Raw genomic sequence first — 20284 nt, forward strand, 5'->3', positions numbered from 1 at the left:
CCATACCCAAAAGAATGAAAGAGGATTCCTATCTCACACCTTATATAAAAATTACCTCAAAATGGATCAAAGACCTAAACATTAGAGTTAAGACTATAAAATTTTTAGAACAAAAATGTTGGGACGTGGAATATGACTCCCGGGGAGGAATGTAGACCTGGCATCGTGGGACGGAGAACATCTTCTTGACCAAAAGGGGGATGTGAAAGGAAATGAAATAAGCTTCAGTAGCAGAGAGAGCCCAAAAGGAGCCGAGAGGTCACTCTGGTGGGCACTCTTACGCACAATTTAGACAACCCTTTTTAGGTTCTGAAGAATTGGGGTAACTGGTGGTGGATACCTGAAACTATCAAACTACAACCCAGAACCCATGAATCTCAAAGACAATTGTATAAAAATGTAGCTTATGAGGAGTGACAATGGGATTCGGAAAACCATAAGGACCACACTCCACTTTGTCTAGTTTATGGATGGATGAGTAGAAAAATAGGGGAAGGAAAGAAACAAACAAACAGACAAAGGTACCCAGTGTTCTTTTTTACTTCAATTGCTCTTTTTCACTTTAATTATTATTCTTATTATTTTTGTGTGTGTGCTAATGAAGGTGTCAGGGATTGATTTAGGTGATGAATGTACAACTATGTAATGGTACTGTGAACAATCGAATGTACGATTTGTTTTGTATGACTGCATGGTATGTGAATATATCTCAATAAAATGAAGATTAAAAAAAAAAAATGTTGGGAAATATCTTCAAGATCTTGTGACAGCAGATGGTTTCCTAGACCTTATACCCAAAAAGCAAGAGCAGCGAAAGAAAAAATAGACAAATGGGATCTCCTCAAAACTGAATACCTTTGTGCATCAAAGGAATTTGTCAGAAAAGTAAAAAGGCAGCCTACACGATGGGAGACAATAATTGGAAACCACATATCAGATAAGGGCTTAATTTCCAGAATATATAAAGAGATCCTACAAGTCAACAACAAAAAGACAAACAATTTAAAAATGGGCAAAAGACACGGATAGACACTTTTCTGAAGAGGAAATACAAAGGCTCAAAAACATATGAAAAGATGCACAACTTCACTGGCTATTAGGGAAATGCAAATGAAAACATCAATGAAGTATCATCTCACACCTGCTAGAATGGCCATTATATATATATTAAAAAATCAGAAAATTACAAGTGCTGGAGAGCATGTGGAGAAAGAGGTACACTTATTCACGGCTGTGAGAGTGAGAATGGTGCAACCACTCTAGAAGGCAGTGCGGCGGTTCCTCAGGAAGCTAAGCATAGAATTGCCTTGTGATCCAGCAATCCCATTAGCAGATATGTATTCAGAGGAAATGAAGGCAAGGACACGAACAGACATTTACACACCAATGTTCATAGAGGCATTATTCACAATTGCCAAGAGATGAAAACAGCTCAAAGATCCATCAACGGTCAATTGGATAAACAAACTGTGGTATATACATATGATGTAATATTATGCATCTGTAGTATAGAATAAAGTCACAAAGCATATATCAATGAGGATGAATCCTGAGGATGTTATGTTGAGCAAAACTAGCCAGAAACAAAAGGACAAATACTGTATGGTCTCAATAGTATGAACCAACGTTAATAAGCAAACTCTGACAGTTAAAGCTAAGAACACAAGTTATCAGGAGACCGAAAGAGGTTAGAGATTTGGCATTTCATGCTGAATGAGTACAGAAGGTTCAACAGGATTGATAGTACAGGTTCAGAAATGGATAGCACGATATTGTGTGATAGCAGCACAATATTGTAAGTACACTGAACAAAGATGAGTGTGAGTACAGTTGAAAGAAGAAGGCTAGGAGCATGTATGTATGATACCAGAAGAAAGAAGATAAAGGCTGGAACTGTATAACTTAGTGAAAACTAGAAAGGTCAATGATGGTGATTAAATGTACAACTATAAGAATGTTTTTACATAAGGGAAAACAAATGGATGTCAACTTTGCAAGGTGTTGACAATGGGATGGTATTGGGGGAAACTACAATCAACGCAAACTCGAGTCTATAGTTAACAGTAACATTGTAACATGCGTCCATTAACTGTAACAAAGGCAATAAACCAAAGCTAAATGTATGGGGGACTATTAGAGAGGGGTACAGGATTCTTGGTGGTGGTGGTGGTGGTGATGGTGTATGAACTTTTTAATGCACCTTATTTTATTTTTATTTTTTCTTACATTTTTTATTTATCATTTTAGTTTCTTCTATTTTTTTCCTTTGTCTTTTTTCTCCTCTTCCTCTTTTTTTGGCAGAAGAAATGGAATTATCCACATATAGATTGTGGTGATGAATGCATAACTATGTGATTATACCAGCAGTGATTGTTTACATAGGATTGAATATCTGAAAAATAAACAGAGAGGTACAAGAGCTGGAGAAAATGTGGATACAGGGATGCACCTAATCACTGCTGATGGGGAAGTAGAATGGTGCAGCCCATCTGGAGAGCAGTATGGTGGCTCCACAGGAAGCTAAGTATGGGTTGCCATACAGCCCTGTAACCCCATTATTGAGTATATACTTGGAAGAATCGAGAGCAGGGACACGAATGGACATTTGCATGCTGGTGTTTATGGAGGCAATACTCACGATTCACAATGGATGGAAGTGGCCGAAGGGTACGTTGACTGATGAATGGAATGATGAACTGTGGTGTATACATACAACAGAATATTGAGTGGCCGCAGGAATTAATGAAGTTGTGAGGTATGCAACTAGGTAAATGGACCTTGAGGACAGTATGTTGCATGAAATAAGCCAGAAATGAAAAGATATACATTACAACGCCTCACTAATATGGACTATCTATAATGGGTAAACTCAGAGAACTGAATCTGAGAGCATAGGTTATCAGGCGAAGGCTTACTGTAATGGTTTCTAGATTGTAAGCTCTTATAGCAGTTACCTCTATTCCTGAGGTGTAATGGTTATTTCTAAATTCTGAGATGCTGAGCTCTTGTGTATAACCTGGTAGGTCTCTGAAACTTTGGGAACACAGCCTTGATTATGATAGCTTTATTTAAGGCATAATATCAGGTTGGGTAAGTCCCATACCTTTGTTCTCTTTAAAAATTGTTTTAGTTATTCCAGGTGATTTTCACATAAATTTTAAAATCAGCTTATCAATTCATACACACACACATAAAAACTTGCTTAAATTTTAGTTGTGATTGCACTGAATTTATAGATAAATTTGAGTATACCAGCTATCCCGAAAATACTGTTTTCCAATCCATGAACATAGCATATCTCTTTTTACTTGGATTTAGATTTTCTTTAATTTATCTCAGCAATGTTTTGCAGTTTTCGTTGCACCGCTCTTCCGTATGTTTGGTTTTCTCTAAAATATTTCATGTTTTTGGATGTTACTGTAAATAGAATTGAATTTCTGATTTCATTTTCCAATTGTTTCTTAACTAATAAACTGGAAAACCATTAATTTTTGTATATCGAGATCTTGCTAAACTCACTTCTTTCTAGAAGTTTAGAATTTAGGAATCGCTAGGTCTACGTTCATATTGTCTGTGAATAAATACATTTTTACATTTTCTGTTCTAACCTGTATGTTTCTTTTTATCACTCTGATTAGGAAACCAAGTGCAAGGATGAATAAAAGGAGGCATACCTGTTTTGCTCCCAATCTTCAGGAGAAAGTCTTCTATCTTTTACCACTAAATATGATATTGGCTGCTGATTTACTACAGATACCCTTTATTGGGCTAAGGAAGTTCCTTTCTATTCCTTGTCTACTGAGTTTTTATCATGAATTAAAATATATTAAATAATTTTTCTACATCTATTGAGATGATATGAATTTTCTCATTTCTTCCGCTAATCTGGTTAGTTACATCCATTCATTTTCACATGTAGAACTAATCCTACCTAGTCATGATTTATTATCCTTTTTATATATTGTTGGATTGAATTTATTAATATTTTATTAAGGATATTTGATCTATGCATTTGGTTTGTAGTTTTCCTTTCATGGAATATCTGTCTGGTTTTGGCATCAAAGTAATATAGACTTCATAAAATGCATTGGTATGTATTCCCTCTATTTTTTCTTCTTTCTCTATTTTCTGAGAAAGTCTGAGTAGAACTGTTATTTCCTTTTTTTTTCTTTTTAATTGAGATATATTCACATACCATACAATCATCCAAAGTATAAAATCAGTTGTTCACAGTACCATCACATAGTTGTGCATTCCAACCACAACCAAGTTTTAAACACTTTTGTTACTCCAAAAAAATAAGAATAAAAATTAAAGTAGAAAAGAACATCCAAAACATTCCACCCCCATCACCCCCCTATTAGTCATTTAATTTTTGTCCCCATTCTTCTACTCTTCCATACACACACTGGATAAAGGGAGCGTGAGCCACAAGTTTTTCAAAATCACACTATCACACCATGTAAACTATATAGTTATACAATTGCCTTCAAGAATCAAGGATACTCCCTTAGTGTATAACCTGATTGGTCTCTGGAACAATCGTATCTCTGAGACACCTGAAACTCAGAGCTAGAGCTCAGCAGATATGAATGTCAGTATTAGTGCATACAGCCACTGTTAAAAAGAAAAAAAAAAAGCTGAAAAAGAGCCCAGACTTCAATTAGTGATATGAATGAAGCAGGTCTGGTTAAGACCAGGGCAAACCGGGCCAAAGGGTAAAGGTCGAAACTGACTGTGTTTTAAAACTTCAACTTCCATATGAGACCAAGGGCAGAGATGTCTATTTGGCACAGGATCTAAATTTTCTAAATGGTACAACTCTACAGTCAGTTTGTTCAAACACCACAATTGCATGGAACTTTGAATAGGAAGTGGAATATGGTAGGTTAGGATAAGCTGGAATGAAATAGTGACACACCCCAGAGTAATTTGGGCAGATAATAAAAAATACATTTACAGCCTCCCCAACCCCCATCCCCACGGATCTGGGGGAAGGTGAAGAAGTGTTGGACTTCCTCACGTGGACTGGTGTTGATGTTGTCACAAACATTGGGACTGGCGGTTTGATGTGCTGAGCACTCGATCATGGGACTTGCCCTTAGGAAGCTTGTTACTGCAAAGGAGAGGCTAAACTTGCATATAATTGTGCCTAAGAGTCTCCCCCTGAGTACCTCTTTGTTCCTCAGATGTGGCCCTCTCTCTCTCTAACTGAGCCACCTCGACAAGTGAACTTGCTGCCCTCCCCTCTACATGGGACCCGACTCCCAGGGGTGTAAATCTCCCTGGCAATGCAGAATACGACTCCTGGGGATGAATCTGGACCCGGCATCGTGGGACTGAGAGCATCTTCTTGACCAAAAGGGGGATGCAAAATGAGACAAAATAGTTTCAGTGGCTGAGAGATTTCAAATGGAGTCGAGAGGTCACTCTGGTGGACATTCTTATGCACTATATAGATAACACCTCTTAGGTTTTAATGTACTGGAACAGCTAGAAGTAAATACCTGAAACTACCAAACTCCAACCCAGCAGTCTGGACTCCTGAAGACAATTATATAATAATGTAGATTACAAGGGGTGACAGTGTGATTGTGAAGACCTTGTGGATCACACCCCCTTTATCTAGTGTATGGATGAGTAGAAAAATGGGGATAAAAACTAAAGGACAAATGGGGTAGGATGGGGGGGATGGTTTGGGTGTTCTTTTTTCACTTTTATTTTTTATTCTTGTTCTGGTTCTTTCTGATGTAAGGAAAATGTTCAGAGATAGACTGTGGTGATGAACGCATAACTATGTGATCATACTGTGGACAGTTGATTGTATACCATGGATGATTGTATGGTGTGTGAATGTGTTTCAATAAAACTAAATTTAAAAAAAAAAAAAGAATCAAGGATACTGGGTTGCAGTTCAACAGTTTTAGATTATTTCTGTCTAGCTATTCCAATACACTAAAAACTACAGAGAGATATCTATATAATGCATAAGAATAACCTTCAGAATGACCTCTCAACTCCATTTGAAATCTCTCAGCCACTGAAACTTTGTTTCATTTCTCTTCCCCCTTTTGGTCAAGAAAGCTTTCTCAATGCCATGATGCCAGTACCAGGCTAATCTCCAGGAGTCACGTCCCACATTGCCAGGGAGCTTACACCCCTGGGAGTCATGTCTCACATAGCAGGGAGGGCAGTGAGTTTACCTGCAGAATTGGCTTAGAGAGAGAGGCTGCATGTGAGCAATAAGAGGTTCTCTGGGGATGACTCTTAGGCACAATTATAAGTAGGCTTAGCCTCTCCTTTGCAGTAACAAGCTTCATAAGTGCAAGCCCCAAGATCGAGGGTTTGGCCTACTAAACTGGTAGTCCCCAATGCTTGCGAGAATATCAGTAATTCCCCTGGTGGGGAAGTTTAATATTTCCTCATTTTCCCCCAGTCCCTCAAGGGGGCTCTGCAAATACATTTTTATTCTCTGCCCAAATTACTCTGAGATATATCAGGGCTTCACACTAACCTGTACAAACCAACCAGATCTCACTCCCTTTTCAAAGTTCCATGTAATTATGGTGATTGAATAAACTGACCATACAAGTTAAACTGTATAGCGTACTACAGCAAATATAGATTTTGCACCAAATAAACATGTCTTCCTTTGGTCTCACACAGAAGTTGAAGGTTTAAAACACTGTTAATATCATGTTTTCCCTTAGTCTGATTTACCTTAGTCCTAACCAAGTCTATGCTGTTCATATGTCTAACTGAAGTCTGATCTCTTTTTCAGCCTCTTTACCATCTGCTGCATGGGGTAATGCTGACATTCATAGCTGCCAGACTCTTGCTCTGAGTCTCAGATGTCACACAGATACCCAAAGTTCCAGGGACCAACCAGATTATACACAAAGAGCTCAGCATCTCAGAATTTAGAAATAACCATTACAACTCAGGAACAGAGGTAACTGCTGTAAGAGCTTATAATCTAGGAAACTACCATACACCTTCCCCTGATAATCTGTGCTTTCAGATTCAATTCTCAGAATTTGCACATTATAGTTGGTCCATATTAGTGAGGAGTTATAATGTTTGCCTTTTGTCATTTCTGATTTATTTCTCTCAACATACTGTCTGTCAAGGTCCATTCACCTAGTTGCATTCCTCACAACTTCATTCCTTCTTGTAGCTGCTCAATATTCCACTGTAGGTATATACCATAGTTCAACATTCTGTTCATCAGTCGACATATCCTTAGGCCACCTGCATCCATTGTGAATCATGAATACTGCCTTCATAAACACCAGTGTGCAAATGTCCATTCGTGTCCCTGCTCTCAGTTCTTCCAAGTATATACCCAATAATGGGGTTGCAGCACCATATATATGGCAACCCCATAGCTTCCTGTGGAACCAGTACACTGCCCTCCAGAAGGGCTACACCATTCTACCTTCCCACCAACGGTGATTAGATACATCCCTGTCTCCACATTTTCTCCAGCACCTGTATCCCTCTGTTTATTTTTTAAACCGTTTTATTCACACACCATACAATCCCTCCTAAGTAAACAATCGATGGTTCCTGGTATAATCACATAGTTATGCATTCACCGCCACAATCTATATGAGGATATTTCGACTTCTGATATTTCTTCCCTTTCTTCAATGTGGCATTTGCAGGGTGCTTCTTCAATCTATATCCTCCTCCAGAATTTCAAACAATTCAGAATTGTCCCCTTTTTATGTTGAATCTCTAGAGAGAAGTTTTCAGTCCCTGTTTACATCACCATGGTGATGACGTCACTCTCCCATATGTATATTATTTCCTTTTTAATTCTGCAATTTAATTCACCGGTAAAGCCATTTAGGCCTGGGATTTTCTTTGTGGGAAGGTTTATAACTAATAACTAAACTCCTTTAGTAGTTAATGGACTATGAAGGTTTCCTATTTTTCTTGTATCAGATTTGATAATCCGTATCTTTCAAAGAATTTGCTCATTTCACCTAGACTGTCAAATTTATTGGCATAAAGTTGTGCATAATATATCCTTATTATCATTTTAATATCAGTAGGATCTGCTGTGGTGTCCTTTTTTCATTTCTGACATTGGTAATTTTTGTTCTCTAGTCTTTTCTTGATTGATCTAGCTATAGATTCACCAATTTTATTGACTTTTTAAGAATGAGCTTTTGGTTTCATTCATTCTCTCTACTGTACACCTATTTTTTATTTCATTGATTTCTGATTTTCATTTTCTTTCTTCTAATTACTTTGGGTTTATTTTGTTCTTTCTTAGCTTCCTAAAACAGGAGCTTAGATCACAGATTTTAGTCTTCTCTTCTTTAATGGCATTAGATGCTTCTGTTAAAATTTTCCCTCAGCACTTGCTTTAGCTGCATTCCACAAACTTTGAAATATTGCATTTTCATTACTATTCCATTAAAAATACTTTCTAATTTCCTTTGTAAATTCAACTTTGACCCATGGGTTGTGTAGAAGTCAGCTGTTTAGTTCAAGATATTTAGTGCTTCCTAGATATTTTACTGTTGCTGATTTATATTTTAATATTGCTGTGGTCACAAAACATATACTGTAAAACCTAAACCTTTTAAAATTTATTGAGACTTGTTTTACGACCCAGCACATGGTCTCTCTTGGGGAACCTTCCATGTGCAATTGAAAAGAATGAAAGTTGTAAGGTACAATATCTTATAAATGTCTATTTGGTTAAGGTGGTGAATAGTGTCATTCCAATCTGTTATATACTATTCTGATTTTTTTGTCTTGTTATCAACTATTGAGAGGTGTGATAAAACCTCCACATGATTCTAAACGTGTCCTTTTCCTTTTAGTTCTGTCAAATAAGCGTTATTTATTTTGAATCTATTATTTTACCCGAATAAATTCATAGCTATTTTACCTTCCTGATATATCGAGCCTTCTAATGTTATGAAGTGTCCCTCTATCTTAGTTTCCAGGCTGCTATGATAAATACCACACAATGATTTGGAATTCTGGCCTCCAAAACCAAGAGCCAATAAATTCCTGTTGTTTAAGCGAACCCACTGTGTGGTATTAGTATTTTTTGCTACAATTTGAACATAATAATTTACATCAATAAAACTTAAGCCCTGGTCATTTAATGCTCAAAAAGTAACCATTAAAACTAGCTGAGCAATCAAGGGAAGCAAAGAAATAAAGATTACCCACCCCCCCCACACCCCCAAACAAAACAAAGGCAAACAAAACAGCACTGAATCTTCTGTTGGACTTAATAACCAAAAATTCATAGAAAATTATTTAACCCATACTAAATAATATCATTCTAATGCTTCTCCTCATTATCTGAACTCCCTTCAAATTTTTTTTAACAGATACCATGATAAAGGAACCACACATAGTATAAATAGAAACAGACATTATATATAACAAAGAAAAATAAAATAAAATCTTCAGTCTTAAAAAATGCTACTTCATAAAAAAAGTGGTACAGCTATCCAGGAAAATAAAATAACACAAAAGCTTAAAATAAAATCAAAACAAAAGAACACTTTAATCATTTACAAAAATGTCTCTTCATATTTTATAATCTCAAAAAATTGGAGGTTGCAAAATATCATGCAAATAAAGCATGTTAGAATAGCCAAAACTCAGCTGTTATATATTTATACACTATGAATGATAGGCATAGTGCATTTTCAACATAGCCCTGAAAAACAAAAACTGATTAACTGTACCAGCATAAAATTAAATCAGGATTAATCAGGTTAAATATAAGACTAATTGGGTCTAATATGCATGCAAGCTTTATATCTTACATGCTAGTTAACCTAAACCCACCTGACTGGAGATGTCCGTTGCGGCATGTTAAGTTAGTACTGTCATTATAGACGTCCGTTTGTGACTTGGAAAATTGCAAAACTGGTTGCAGCTTCTCTAAGCAACAGAGGGGTAAAAAGAACAAAATAAACAAAAAAAAATATACATAATGAACAAATAAAAATGTGCATGTGAAAGAAAAAATGGATTCAAGGTAAATTTTTTATATGAAGGTTTCTGCATTTATATACAATTATTTTTAAAAACATAATTAGTAAATACTCAGACATGAAAATAGCAACAGAAATTAACAACTGAATGGCTATGTTCAAAATATACCTTACTCAGGTTTGGTAACCTGAGGCAGTTCCATATCACTTATCAACAGCAAATATTTACTGAATATTTAATATGTCCAAATCATTGTACTGGGAGGTATTTGAAAAGATAAAAAGAAATGACAGTTTGGGAAAGGACAACAGCACTTGAAATGGCACAGAAGGAAACTCTGAGTTTCTAGGAAATACCATATTCAGCTGTACTAACATATGTCAGGCCAAAGAAAAAAAAAAGGAAATAAAGAAGAGTGGAATAAGCATGCTGCAAAAAAGTGTGTATAGTACTCTATCATTTCATTTTTGTGTTTAACACACACACATAAACACACACATACTTGTACATATAAAGACTATTTCTGAAAAGGACCCAAAGAAACTGGTAACATCAGCTGCTTCTGGAGAGGGAAAATGGTTGACTGGGACATACATAGTATGGCATGGATGCTTTTCATAAACTTTTTTAATTTTATTGCATGTGCCTACATTACCTACTTAAAAAATTAACCAATTAAAAATTTAAAAGGATTCTTTCAACTCTACTCTCACTTCAAGAAACAAAAACAAAACAACATAAAACCCTTCCAAGATCTGGGTCTGTCGGTCTAGCACTTGAAGCCCAAGAGGGTAACAGTTGCTCTTCCTTCCCCCATTTCAAGAAAGCCAGTTGACATATACCCTGTTCTACCATTTATAAGTGATAGGACCTTGCTCTAGCTTCAGTTTTCTGAGGGTCCCAAGGATTTATCAAAATAATGTATATGAAGAACCTACTCTGTATCTCATTCATAAAAGGGACTCAATTTTTAATGTATTTATTTTGCTGAAATACTCTAAGTCATCCTAATTCCTTTTTGCTGAATTAATAAGTCAATGAACACGTGCAAAAACACTGCACATATATACAAATTCTCTTAAACTTGCATTACTAAAGTCAGACAAACAGGCGCCATGCTAGGTTTATGGTACAACCACACATGCCTTTGGGACAGGTTAAATAGCAGCTACCCTTTACGCACAAAGCACAAAGTACCACGGAGCTTTTGTATCCTAAAACTGGCTGACACAATACACCTTGGAGCTGACTTTCTTTTTGTTAGTTAATAGGTAGGTCATCTGATTTTCCTGATAATACTCTTCAAATCACCATACTGAGACAGAAACCATTTGTGTTAGCAAAAGACATAAATAAGAACAAACACTAATTTGCAAATGTGGTCATCACCAACAAACCTCTTTTCAATGAAATGTAACAAAAAGTTTGCAAAAATATCCATTAATGTTTTCAATAAAAATAAAGAGAAGATAAATCCCTAGTTTTTATAACTATCAACTATGGTTGAAAAGCTATAAAGAACTTGTTCTTAGTTGTGTAAGGTTTAGATTTATATGCATGGAAATATGCACACACACATACAATGAAAAAAATCTTAATACACTGCTAACATGCACTTGCTCCAATTCATTTTTGTAAAGAAAGTAAACAGACTAATTTTTCCTTTAAGGATGATTGAAGTTACAAAGATTAACCAAGGATTTAAATTAAAACATTCACCTTGCTTCTCGATTCTCTCAACATCCATCTGCCACATGGTTGCCTAAGTTATTGTTACCTAACTCTTCTGTTTAAAACTCTTTAGTGGCTTCCCATTACCCACAGATTAGTGCACAAGGTCCTTTACATGATAAACAAGGCCTTCCATGTTATGCCTGAGTGGCATCCTTCCCCACTTACCATGCTGTTTCTTGCCTGAGTTTCTGTTATGTTGTCACTTCCTGAAATGGCTTTCCTTCCAAGCATTCTTTAATAATGTTTATCTTCTTTAAAACCCTCACCTCAGGTTTCACTTCTTCAGGAAGATTTCTCAGACACCTATCTTCCTACTCTTACAAAGTATTTTGCATAACTCCATCCTGCCTGCTCCACTACATTATGCGAGCCTTAAAGAGAGAAACATTTCATCCAATCTATCAGTAAGTCTGTTCAACCTTCGTATACAAGCAGAATCCAACCACTTGTTACCATATCTTCTGCTACCACTCTGGTCCGTCATCATTTTCCTCCTAGATTACTGTAGTATTGTCCTAATTGTTCTCCCTGATTCTGCCCTTTTAGTCTGTGCACAACATAGCAGCCAGAATGATCCTTTAAAAATTGTTGGTTTATGCCATTTCTTTGCTAAAAAAACAAACATAACTGCCTCTCATTTCACAGGCAATGAAAGCTCAAATCTTCATGTTGGCTTATTGCATGTTATGATGTCCCCTCACACTCACCCATTACTCCCCTGACCTCCTCTCTACTATACTCCCCTTGTTAACATTGCTGGGGCACGCTGGCCTCTTTGTTGCTTCTCAAATATATTAGGTACACGTTCTTGGGGATTTGCACCAGCTCTTTCTTCTATCTGGACCATTCTTCCAGATAGCTTCATGGCTAACTCATGTCAACTTCTCAAAGAGACATACCCTGACCATCCTATTTAAAACTAAAAACCCAAACCACCTCCTGTTCATTCCTAATCCCCTTTACTGTGATTTCCTTTTTCCACAGATTTATCACCTTATAACAATCTGTATACCTTACTTTTTTTGTTCGTTTTGTTCATTGTCTACTGTCTGTTTTCCCCTTGCTGGAAATATTAACTCCACAAAGAGGGATTCTTATCTATATTCCAAGTGCCTAGAACACGGCTAGCATATGGTAGTCAGTCAATAAATTTTTGCTGAGTGAATAAATTGAATTTACATCCTTGGCCCTGTTCCTAATACAGAGTAGAGATTTAACAAATGAATGTTGAATGGAGGTAGATTAAAAAAAAAAAGGGGGGGGGGTACCTGGGAACACAGAGAAGCTAATGTTAAAATTATCTTTTTATCTACAGCAGGTTTTATGGTTACGCTTTACTCTAAGATTCACTACAAATAACTAACAATAAAATGTTTAGAACAACTCTTCCCATCTTTGTATCAGAGAGACTGCATCCTCTCAAACAAGTATGGATGGAGAATACCAAGGATCAATCTCCCCATTTTCTACTCTAACTATATACCTATTTAGCATCCCACTCTTAAACACTCTTTCTTAACCAGCATATACTACACAAAATATGCTTTATACACATTTGTGTACAGATCTTTTTTACTATAATTGACAAGATGCTTCTAATGTTTTATCATATCACAACTTCAAATAAAAGATAAAAACCAACTATTAATTGCCAAAAGATGGAAGCAACCCAAGTGTCCAACAATCAATGAATGGATAAACAAAATGTGGTATATACACAGGATGGAATATTATCGAGCCGTAAGAAGGAATGAAGTCCTGATACATGCGACAATGTGGATGACCCTTGAGGACATTATGTTGGTTGAAATTAGCCAGACACAAAAGGACAAATATTGTGTGAGCACTCTGATAGGAACAAATTATAATAAGCAAACTCATCGATATAGAATCTGGAATATAGGTTACCAGGGGAGAGAATGTACAACCTGATATGTACAAATATGTACAACCTGAATTTAAACATGAGAATCGGGAGCTGATGCTCAATTTGGACAGAATTTTTAATTAGGTTGACTGTATATGTTTGGAAATGGAGAGAGGTGATGATAGCACATTATTGTGAGTGTGATTAAAAGCAATTAAAGCACTGAATTATGTCTGTGAATGTGATTGAAAGGGGAAGTTTAGGTTCATGTATGTCACCTGAAGGAAAGATAGAGGACAAAATATGGGACTGTATAACACAGTGAACTCTGTTGTGGATGATGACTATGGACAACTATGGTTAATAGTACAAATAAAAAATGTTCTTTCATGAACTAGAACAAATGTATGACATTATTATAAGATGTTAATAGTAGGGTGGTATATGGGAAAAATACACCTAATGCAAACTATGGACTGTAGTTAACAGTAATATTTTAGTATTCTGTCATCAGTTGTAACAAAGGTACCACACCAATGCTATGTGTCAATAATAGGGGGGTATAAGGGGTATGGGGTTTTTCCTTTTTGGCATAATGGAAATGTTCTAAAATTGATGGTAGTGATGAATGCACAACTCGCTGATTATACTGAGAGCCACTGATTGTAAATTTTGGATGGATTGTACAGTGTGGGAATATATCTCAATAAAACTACTTTGGAAAAAAAAAACAACCTTTATTTGTAAGCATAAAAAAAAAAAAGACAACAGGAGCCAGACTGAAGTGGCTTCCTCTGGCCAAATCAGAGACAGTTTAAGCATCAAAATATAGCAACAATATTTATGGAATAAAGTAAAAATTTGAGTCCCTATTGGTGAATAAAATAAAATGAGGAGAAAGGAATGGTCTCCCTACAATGAAAAACAACTAATAAATGTAGGAGTTAGAAAATAAAATAAATGTAGGAGTTAGAAAAATCACCAGTTTATAATCATCTCAGCAATCACTGATTCAGTCAAGAAGCATCAATAGATGCTTAAGAATATAGTGTTTTGGCAACAAAAGTTTGATGGGGTACAGGATATTTACAGAGATTCAAGAGAATCTCCCATGAATTACTTATTAGTTACTAAAGGAAATAGTAACTTTAAAATGATTAACCTGACAAGAATAACCTAGCAAGAATATGCTTAATCAAGTCACAAAAGTTGACTTCACCAGTAACAGGCAAACTCCTATTGTGTCCTTCAGAAGGACACAACATTGCTTCTTGTGTGTTCCTATCAAATATGTACAACCTGAATTTAAATGTGAGGAAACATCAGACAAACCCAAAATGCAGACCATCCTACAAAATAACTGACCTGTATTCTTCAAATGTGTTAAGATCATGAAAGACCAAAAAAGGCTGAGGAACTATTCCAAATTAAAGGAAATTTAAGAGACATGATAACTAATAGCAATGTGTGATCCTGGATTGGACTCTGGTCTAAAAAGAACATTATTAGGACAACTGGCAACATATGAACTGTGGACTAGAGATTATAGTATTGTATCAATGTATTATAGCAATGTTACATTTCCTAACTAGGACAAATTTATTGTGGTTATCTAAGAGAATGCTCTTGTTTGAGGAAATAAGAGACTAAAATAGTTACAAATAAAGTGGTATGATGATACCAGCAAAACCTCAAAAAAAAAAATCCAACTCTTATTCAATTTGAAATATGTTGCAAAATGCTGTTCCATAGTCAACTTATTCTGTATCATAAAATTAAATATTGTATCAAAGGCTGTTGTAGTAATTACTTAATAATTCCAAATTATATTTTCTATATATATATTTTTAAACCTATAAGCTTTTCAATATATGTAGCTGGTATCAAGCAGTAAGACAGTCTTTTTACTGTCTCTGGTCCACCCACTCCTGGACTTTCTCAGTTATAGAGACAGAAATATGTTGATGCCTACTTTAATTATATTTGATAAACAGTAACCTTAACTTTGGAAGGAAGAAGGCAATCCTGGCAGAGAGGCAGGCAAACCCTGTCAGCCGTGGAAGCCAGGGGAATATGGCCTCTTGAAAGCTGTCAAGGCTGCTTTTTAACTATGTGGGAGAAAAATACCCTATAAATGCAATGTCCATAAAAGAAAGAAAGAGGAAAGGAAAGAAAGAGAGAAGAGGGAAGAAAAGGGAAGGGAAGGGGAAAAAAAGGAAAGAAAAGAAGGAAAGGAGGGGGAAGGAAAGGGGAAAGGAAAGAGGAGAGGAAAGAAAAGGAAATATAGGTATATGTGTCTGTGTTCTCCCCAAGCAAGGGAGATGATTACAGGTGAGGAGTGAATAAAACATCCAACAATTTTTGAGTCCCTACTATGAGATAGGTTCCTTCAAATAATTCAATGGTCACAAAATATGATGAGATAAATATAAGCTATTAGCCACATATTATAAATGAGATAAAGAAGGCTCAGATATGCTAAACTGCTATAATCATAGAGCTATAAATAAATAAGGTCTGCTTGCCTACCAAGTATCTACTATTTCCTCACACTAACCTATGCTAGAATCACCCATATGTATTGTTTGTGGTAGGTTTTTGTTTCACTAGGATTTAGGTGGAGATTTACCTTAAGAATGCATTTTTGGGAGGCGGGGCAAGATGGCGGACTGGTGAGCCTTATGTTTTAGTTACTCCTCCAGGAAAGTAGGTAGAAAGCCAGGAACTGCGTGGACTGGACACCACAGAGCAATCTGACTTTGGGCATACTTCATACAACACTCATGAAAATGTCAAACTGCTGAGATCAGCGAAATCTGTAAGTTTTTGTGGCCAGGGGACCCGCACCCCTCCCTGCCAGGCTCAGTCCCGTGGGAGGAGGGGCTGTCAGCTCCAGGAAGGAGAAGGGAGAACTGCAGTGGCAGCCCTTATCAGAAACTCATTCTACTGATCCAAACTCCAACCATAGATAGACTGAGACCAGACACCAGAGAATCTGAGAGCAGCCAGCCCAGCAGAGAGGAGACAGACATAGAAAAAAACAACACGAAAAACTCCAAAATAAATCGGAGGATTTTTGGAGTTCTGGTGAACGTGGAGGGGGGAAGGGCAGAGCTCAGGCCCTGAGGCTCATATGCAAATCCCGAAGAAAAGATGATCTCTCTGCCCTGTGGACCTTTCCTTAATGGCCCTAATTGCTTTGTCTCTTAGCATTTCAATAACCCATTAGATCTGTGAGGAGGGCCCCCTTTTTTTTTTCTTTTTTTCTAATCCTTTTTTCTTTTTCTAAAACAATTACTCTAAGAAGCCCAATACAGAAAGCTTCAAAGACTTGCAATTTGGGCAGGTCAAGACAAGAGCAGAACTAAGAGAGCTCTGAGACAAAAGGCAATAATCCAGTGGCTGAGAAAATTCACTAAACACCACAACTTCCCAAGAAAAGGGGGGTGTCCGCTCACAGCCATCATCCTGGTGGACAGGAAACACTCCTGCCCATCGCCAGCCCCAAAGCCCAGAGCTGCCCCAGACAACCCAGTGTGATGGAAGTGCTTCAAATAACAGGCACACACCACAAAACTGGGCGTGGACATTAGCCTTCCCTGCAACCTCAGCTGACTGTCCCAGAGTTGGGAAGGTATAGCAGTGTGAGTTAACAAAGCGCCATTCAGCCATCATTTCAGCAGACTGGGAGCCTCCCTACACAGCCCAGCAGCCCAGAACTGCCCTGGGGGGACGGCACTCACCTGTGACATAGCACAGTCATCCCTCAACAGAGGACCAGGGGGTGCACGGCCTGGAAGAGGGGCCCACTTGCAAGTCTCAGGAGCCATACGCCAGTACCAAGGACTTGTGGGTCAGTGGCAGAGACAAACTATGGCAGGACTGAACTGAAGGATTAGACTATTGCAGCAGCTTTAAAACTCCAGGATCACCAGGGAGATTTGATTGTTAGAGCCACCCCCAATCCCTGACTGCCCAGAAACATGCCCCATATACAGGGCGGGCAACACCAACTACACACGCAAGCTTGATACACCAATTGGACCCCACAAGGCTCACTCCCCCACTCACCACAAAGGCTAAGCAGGGGAGAACTGGCTTGTGGAGAACAGGTGGCTCGTGGACGCCACCTGCTGGTTAGTTAGAGGAAGTGTACTCCACGAAGCTGTAGATCTGATAAATTAGAGATAAGGACTTCAATTGGTCTACAAATCCTAAAAGAATGCATTTTTGAAAACCTATATTATCAAATAGCACATGAGGAAAAATTTCTGTTTATAAAATATACCAGCTAATGGCTTGAGAAGGAATGACAGAATTAAAATGTCACTAGGCATCAGTCACTGACTGCTGCTAACATCACAAGAAGGCAGAAGAACTCCTGACGGAAGAACACACAACCATATAAGTAGTCCTGCCATTTAAAAACAAAAATCAACTTTGAATCTGACCAAGTCTCTAAATGCAACTATCAATTTACGGGAGAACATAACATTTTAAAAGATACCAGAGATGGATGCAGCAAAAGTCAGTCTCTGGATATACTACATGACAAAACACATAGTTTCATTAACAAATAAACTGTAAGAAAAACAATACAGATGGACATGTACCATTACAACAGACAGATATAACAACCACCTACAATGTATGGATCTTCTTGAGCTCCTGATTCAAATAATTAAATTGTGAAAGAAAAAGTTATTAAATTTTAAGACAATTAGATACTGGGCATTGATTATTTTTTGGCCATTTTTTTTAATGTTAGAAGGAATAGTTGGTTATTTTTAGGTGTGATCATGGTAATTTGGTGATTTTAATTTTAAAGAGTCCTTATCTTTTAGAGATAAGTAGGATATTTATAAATGAAGCGAAAAGAAAAGATGTCACAAATTTCCTTCAAAAAAATATGGAGGTGGGATGGTGGGTAATGGTAAATATAGATTAGGGTTGGTCAACTTTTTCTATCAAGGGCCAGATAGTAAATATTTTAGGCTTTGAGGGCTGTATGGTCTCTGTAGCAACTACTCAACTCTGCCATTGTAGCATGAAAGGAATGAATGTGACTGTATGATAGTAAAACTATTTATAAAACTGTGGTAAGCTTGGTTGGGCCCATTTCAACCCTTGGTATAGATAATACAAGACCAACCATGAGTTGATAATTATTAAAGCTAGGTGATGAGTAAAAGTTCATTATATTCTTCTGTCCACTTCTGTATATGTAAAATTTTTTTAATAGTAATTTTTTAAAATAGCCAAGAAAGAGCTTTGATCTATTCCCATCTAAAATTAGTGTCAGTGAAAACATATTTCAAATATATCTGAAATCCAATTATACAATACATTAATTGATACCTAGAAGTTGTAAACGGTCCTTGGCCATAACCAAATTAGTCATCATTTTAGCTTGAAGACGCCTAGCCCTTTCACACTGTTCACCTGAAGGAAAAAAAAAGAAAAAAAAAGAATTAAAATATGTTTCCTTAATGAAAAGTGTTTCAAGATAAAGTATCAATCGAACTCCTCTCACAGGGAATCAAAGACTTTATAAAGAAATTAAGAAAACATTATTTACCAATAACCTCTACTAAAAATAATCAGTTACAGCTAACTACAATGGCTTCAGACCTACTGTGATATTTCATGGATTTCATGTATATTTTGTGGATTCTAAGACATGTTTGTTTTGTTTTTTTTTTTTCCCATTTTAAATCTTTGTATTGGGATACATTTTATAATCAGTGCCAACATACAAATGCTATCAGCCAGACTGTATCATAACATAGTTTGCCAGTGTTCGTGCATGCAGAAGTTTGGTCAAAGATATTAATACCATTGTTTAAATAAGGCTAAGCTTATTTGATAAGATTAAAATTCAAATTCTAAGTGATAAGAAGACAGCGTGCATAATTTAGTTGATACTGTTTTTTCTCTTAGTGGTATAAAGGCATTTTTGATTCAATGAGATACTGTTTTTATAAATAATTCAATTCCTAGTAATTCTTCTCCCATGCAATTGACAAACAGCAAATAAATTTTGAATATAATTCATAAAATCATGCTCATAAGCTCATAATGGTCTCAAAGGCCCAACTTCCCATATTTATTTGTTCTTTCTGTTCTCTTTTATACAGGAAACCAACAGCTAAAGAACTAGTCAAAATAAAACGGAGAGAGGACAAAAGCAGGGTAAATATTGGACACATTTTAATTATTGGAGATTAGATAATAGAAGTAGTAGAGTTAGCCATACAGCAAGCCAGCCAGTCAACAAACATCCATTGGATGGATTCATCTGTAAAAGGTTAAGATTCTTAGCCTAAAAACTACAATTTTTGCTTCTAAATGTATTTTAGCTATGCTAACTGAAGAACTTGTTTAGTAGTGGTATCCAACTACATCGCAATATTTACAGCATGGTACTTAAAAATTTAGGGTCTGAAGTCTGACTGCCTAGGTTCAAATTCTGACTCTGCCACTTGATAGCTAGGAGAACTTAGGCAAGTTACTTAATCTCTGTAGTTTAGGTTCTTTTAATTGAAAAAATAAGGATAACAACAGCAGCTACAGAGCATGGAGTTGTGGTAAAAATTAAGTGAGATAACAGCACAACACTTAGGAGAATGCTTGGGCACACAGTAAGAGTGTAATAAATGTTAGTTATATATTTAAAGACAATATTGGGCTCTATTTTTTAATTTG

General features: G+C 36.6%; 1 protein-coding gene across 4 annotated transcripts in view; it reads right to left on the bottom strand.

The window, feature by feature from the left end:
- The window catches only part of SPAST (spastin), an 81668-nt gene that overhangs the window by 43532 nt on the left and 17852 nt on the right, over positions 1-20284 (bottom strand). For 2 of the 4 annotated variants that reach the window (XM_037807525.1, XM_037807524.1), the window contains exons 3-4: positions 18938-19021; positions 9829-9924 (exon numbers count right to left, since the gene is read on the bottom strand). In XM_037807525.1, coding sequence (XP_037663453.1) covers positions 9829-9924; positions 18938-19021 — 180 coding nt within the window. The remainder of the gene's footprint in view (positions 1-9828; positions 9925-18937; positions 19022-20284) is intronic. The other 2 variants (XM_037807527.1, XM_037807526.1) reach the window with 1 other exon arrangement.

The sequence above is a fragment of the Choloepus didactylus genome, chromosome 17 (assembly GCF_015220235.1).
Source record: "Choloepus didactylus isolate mChoDid1 chromosome 17, mChoDid1.pri, whole genome shotgun sequence".
Taxonomy (NCBI): Eukaryota; Metazoa; Chordata; class Mammalia; order Pilosa; family Megalonychidae; genus Choloepus; species Choloepus didactylus.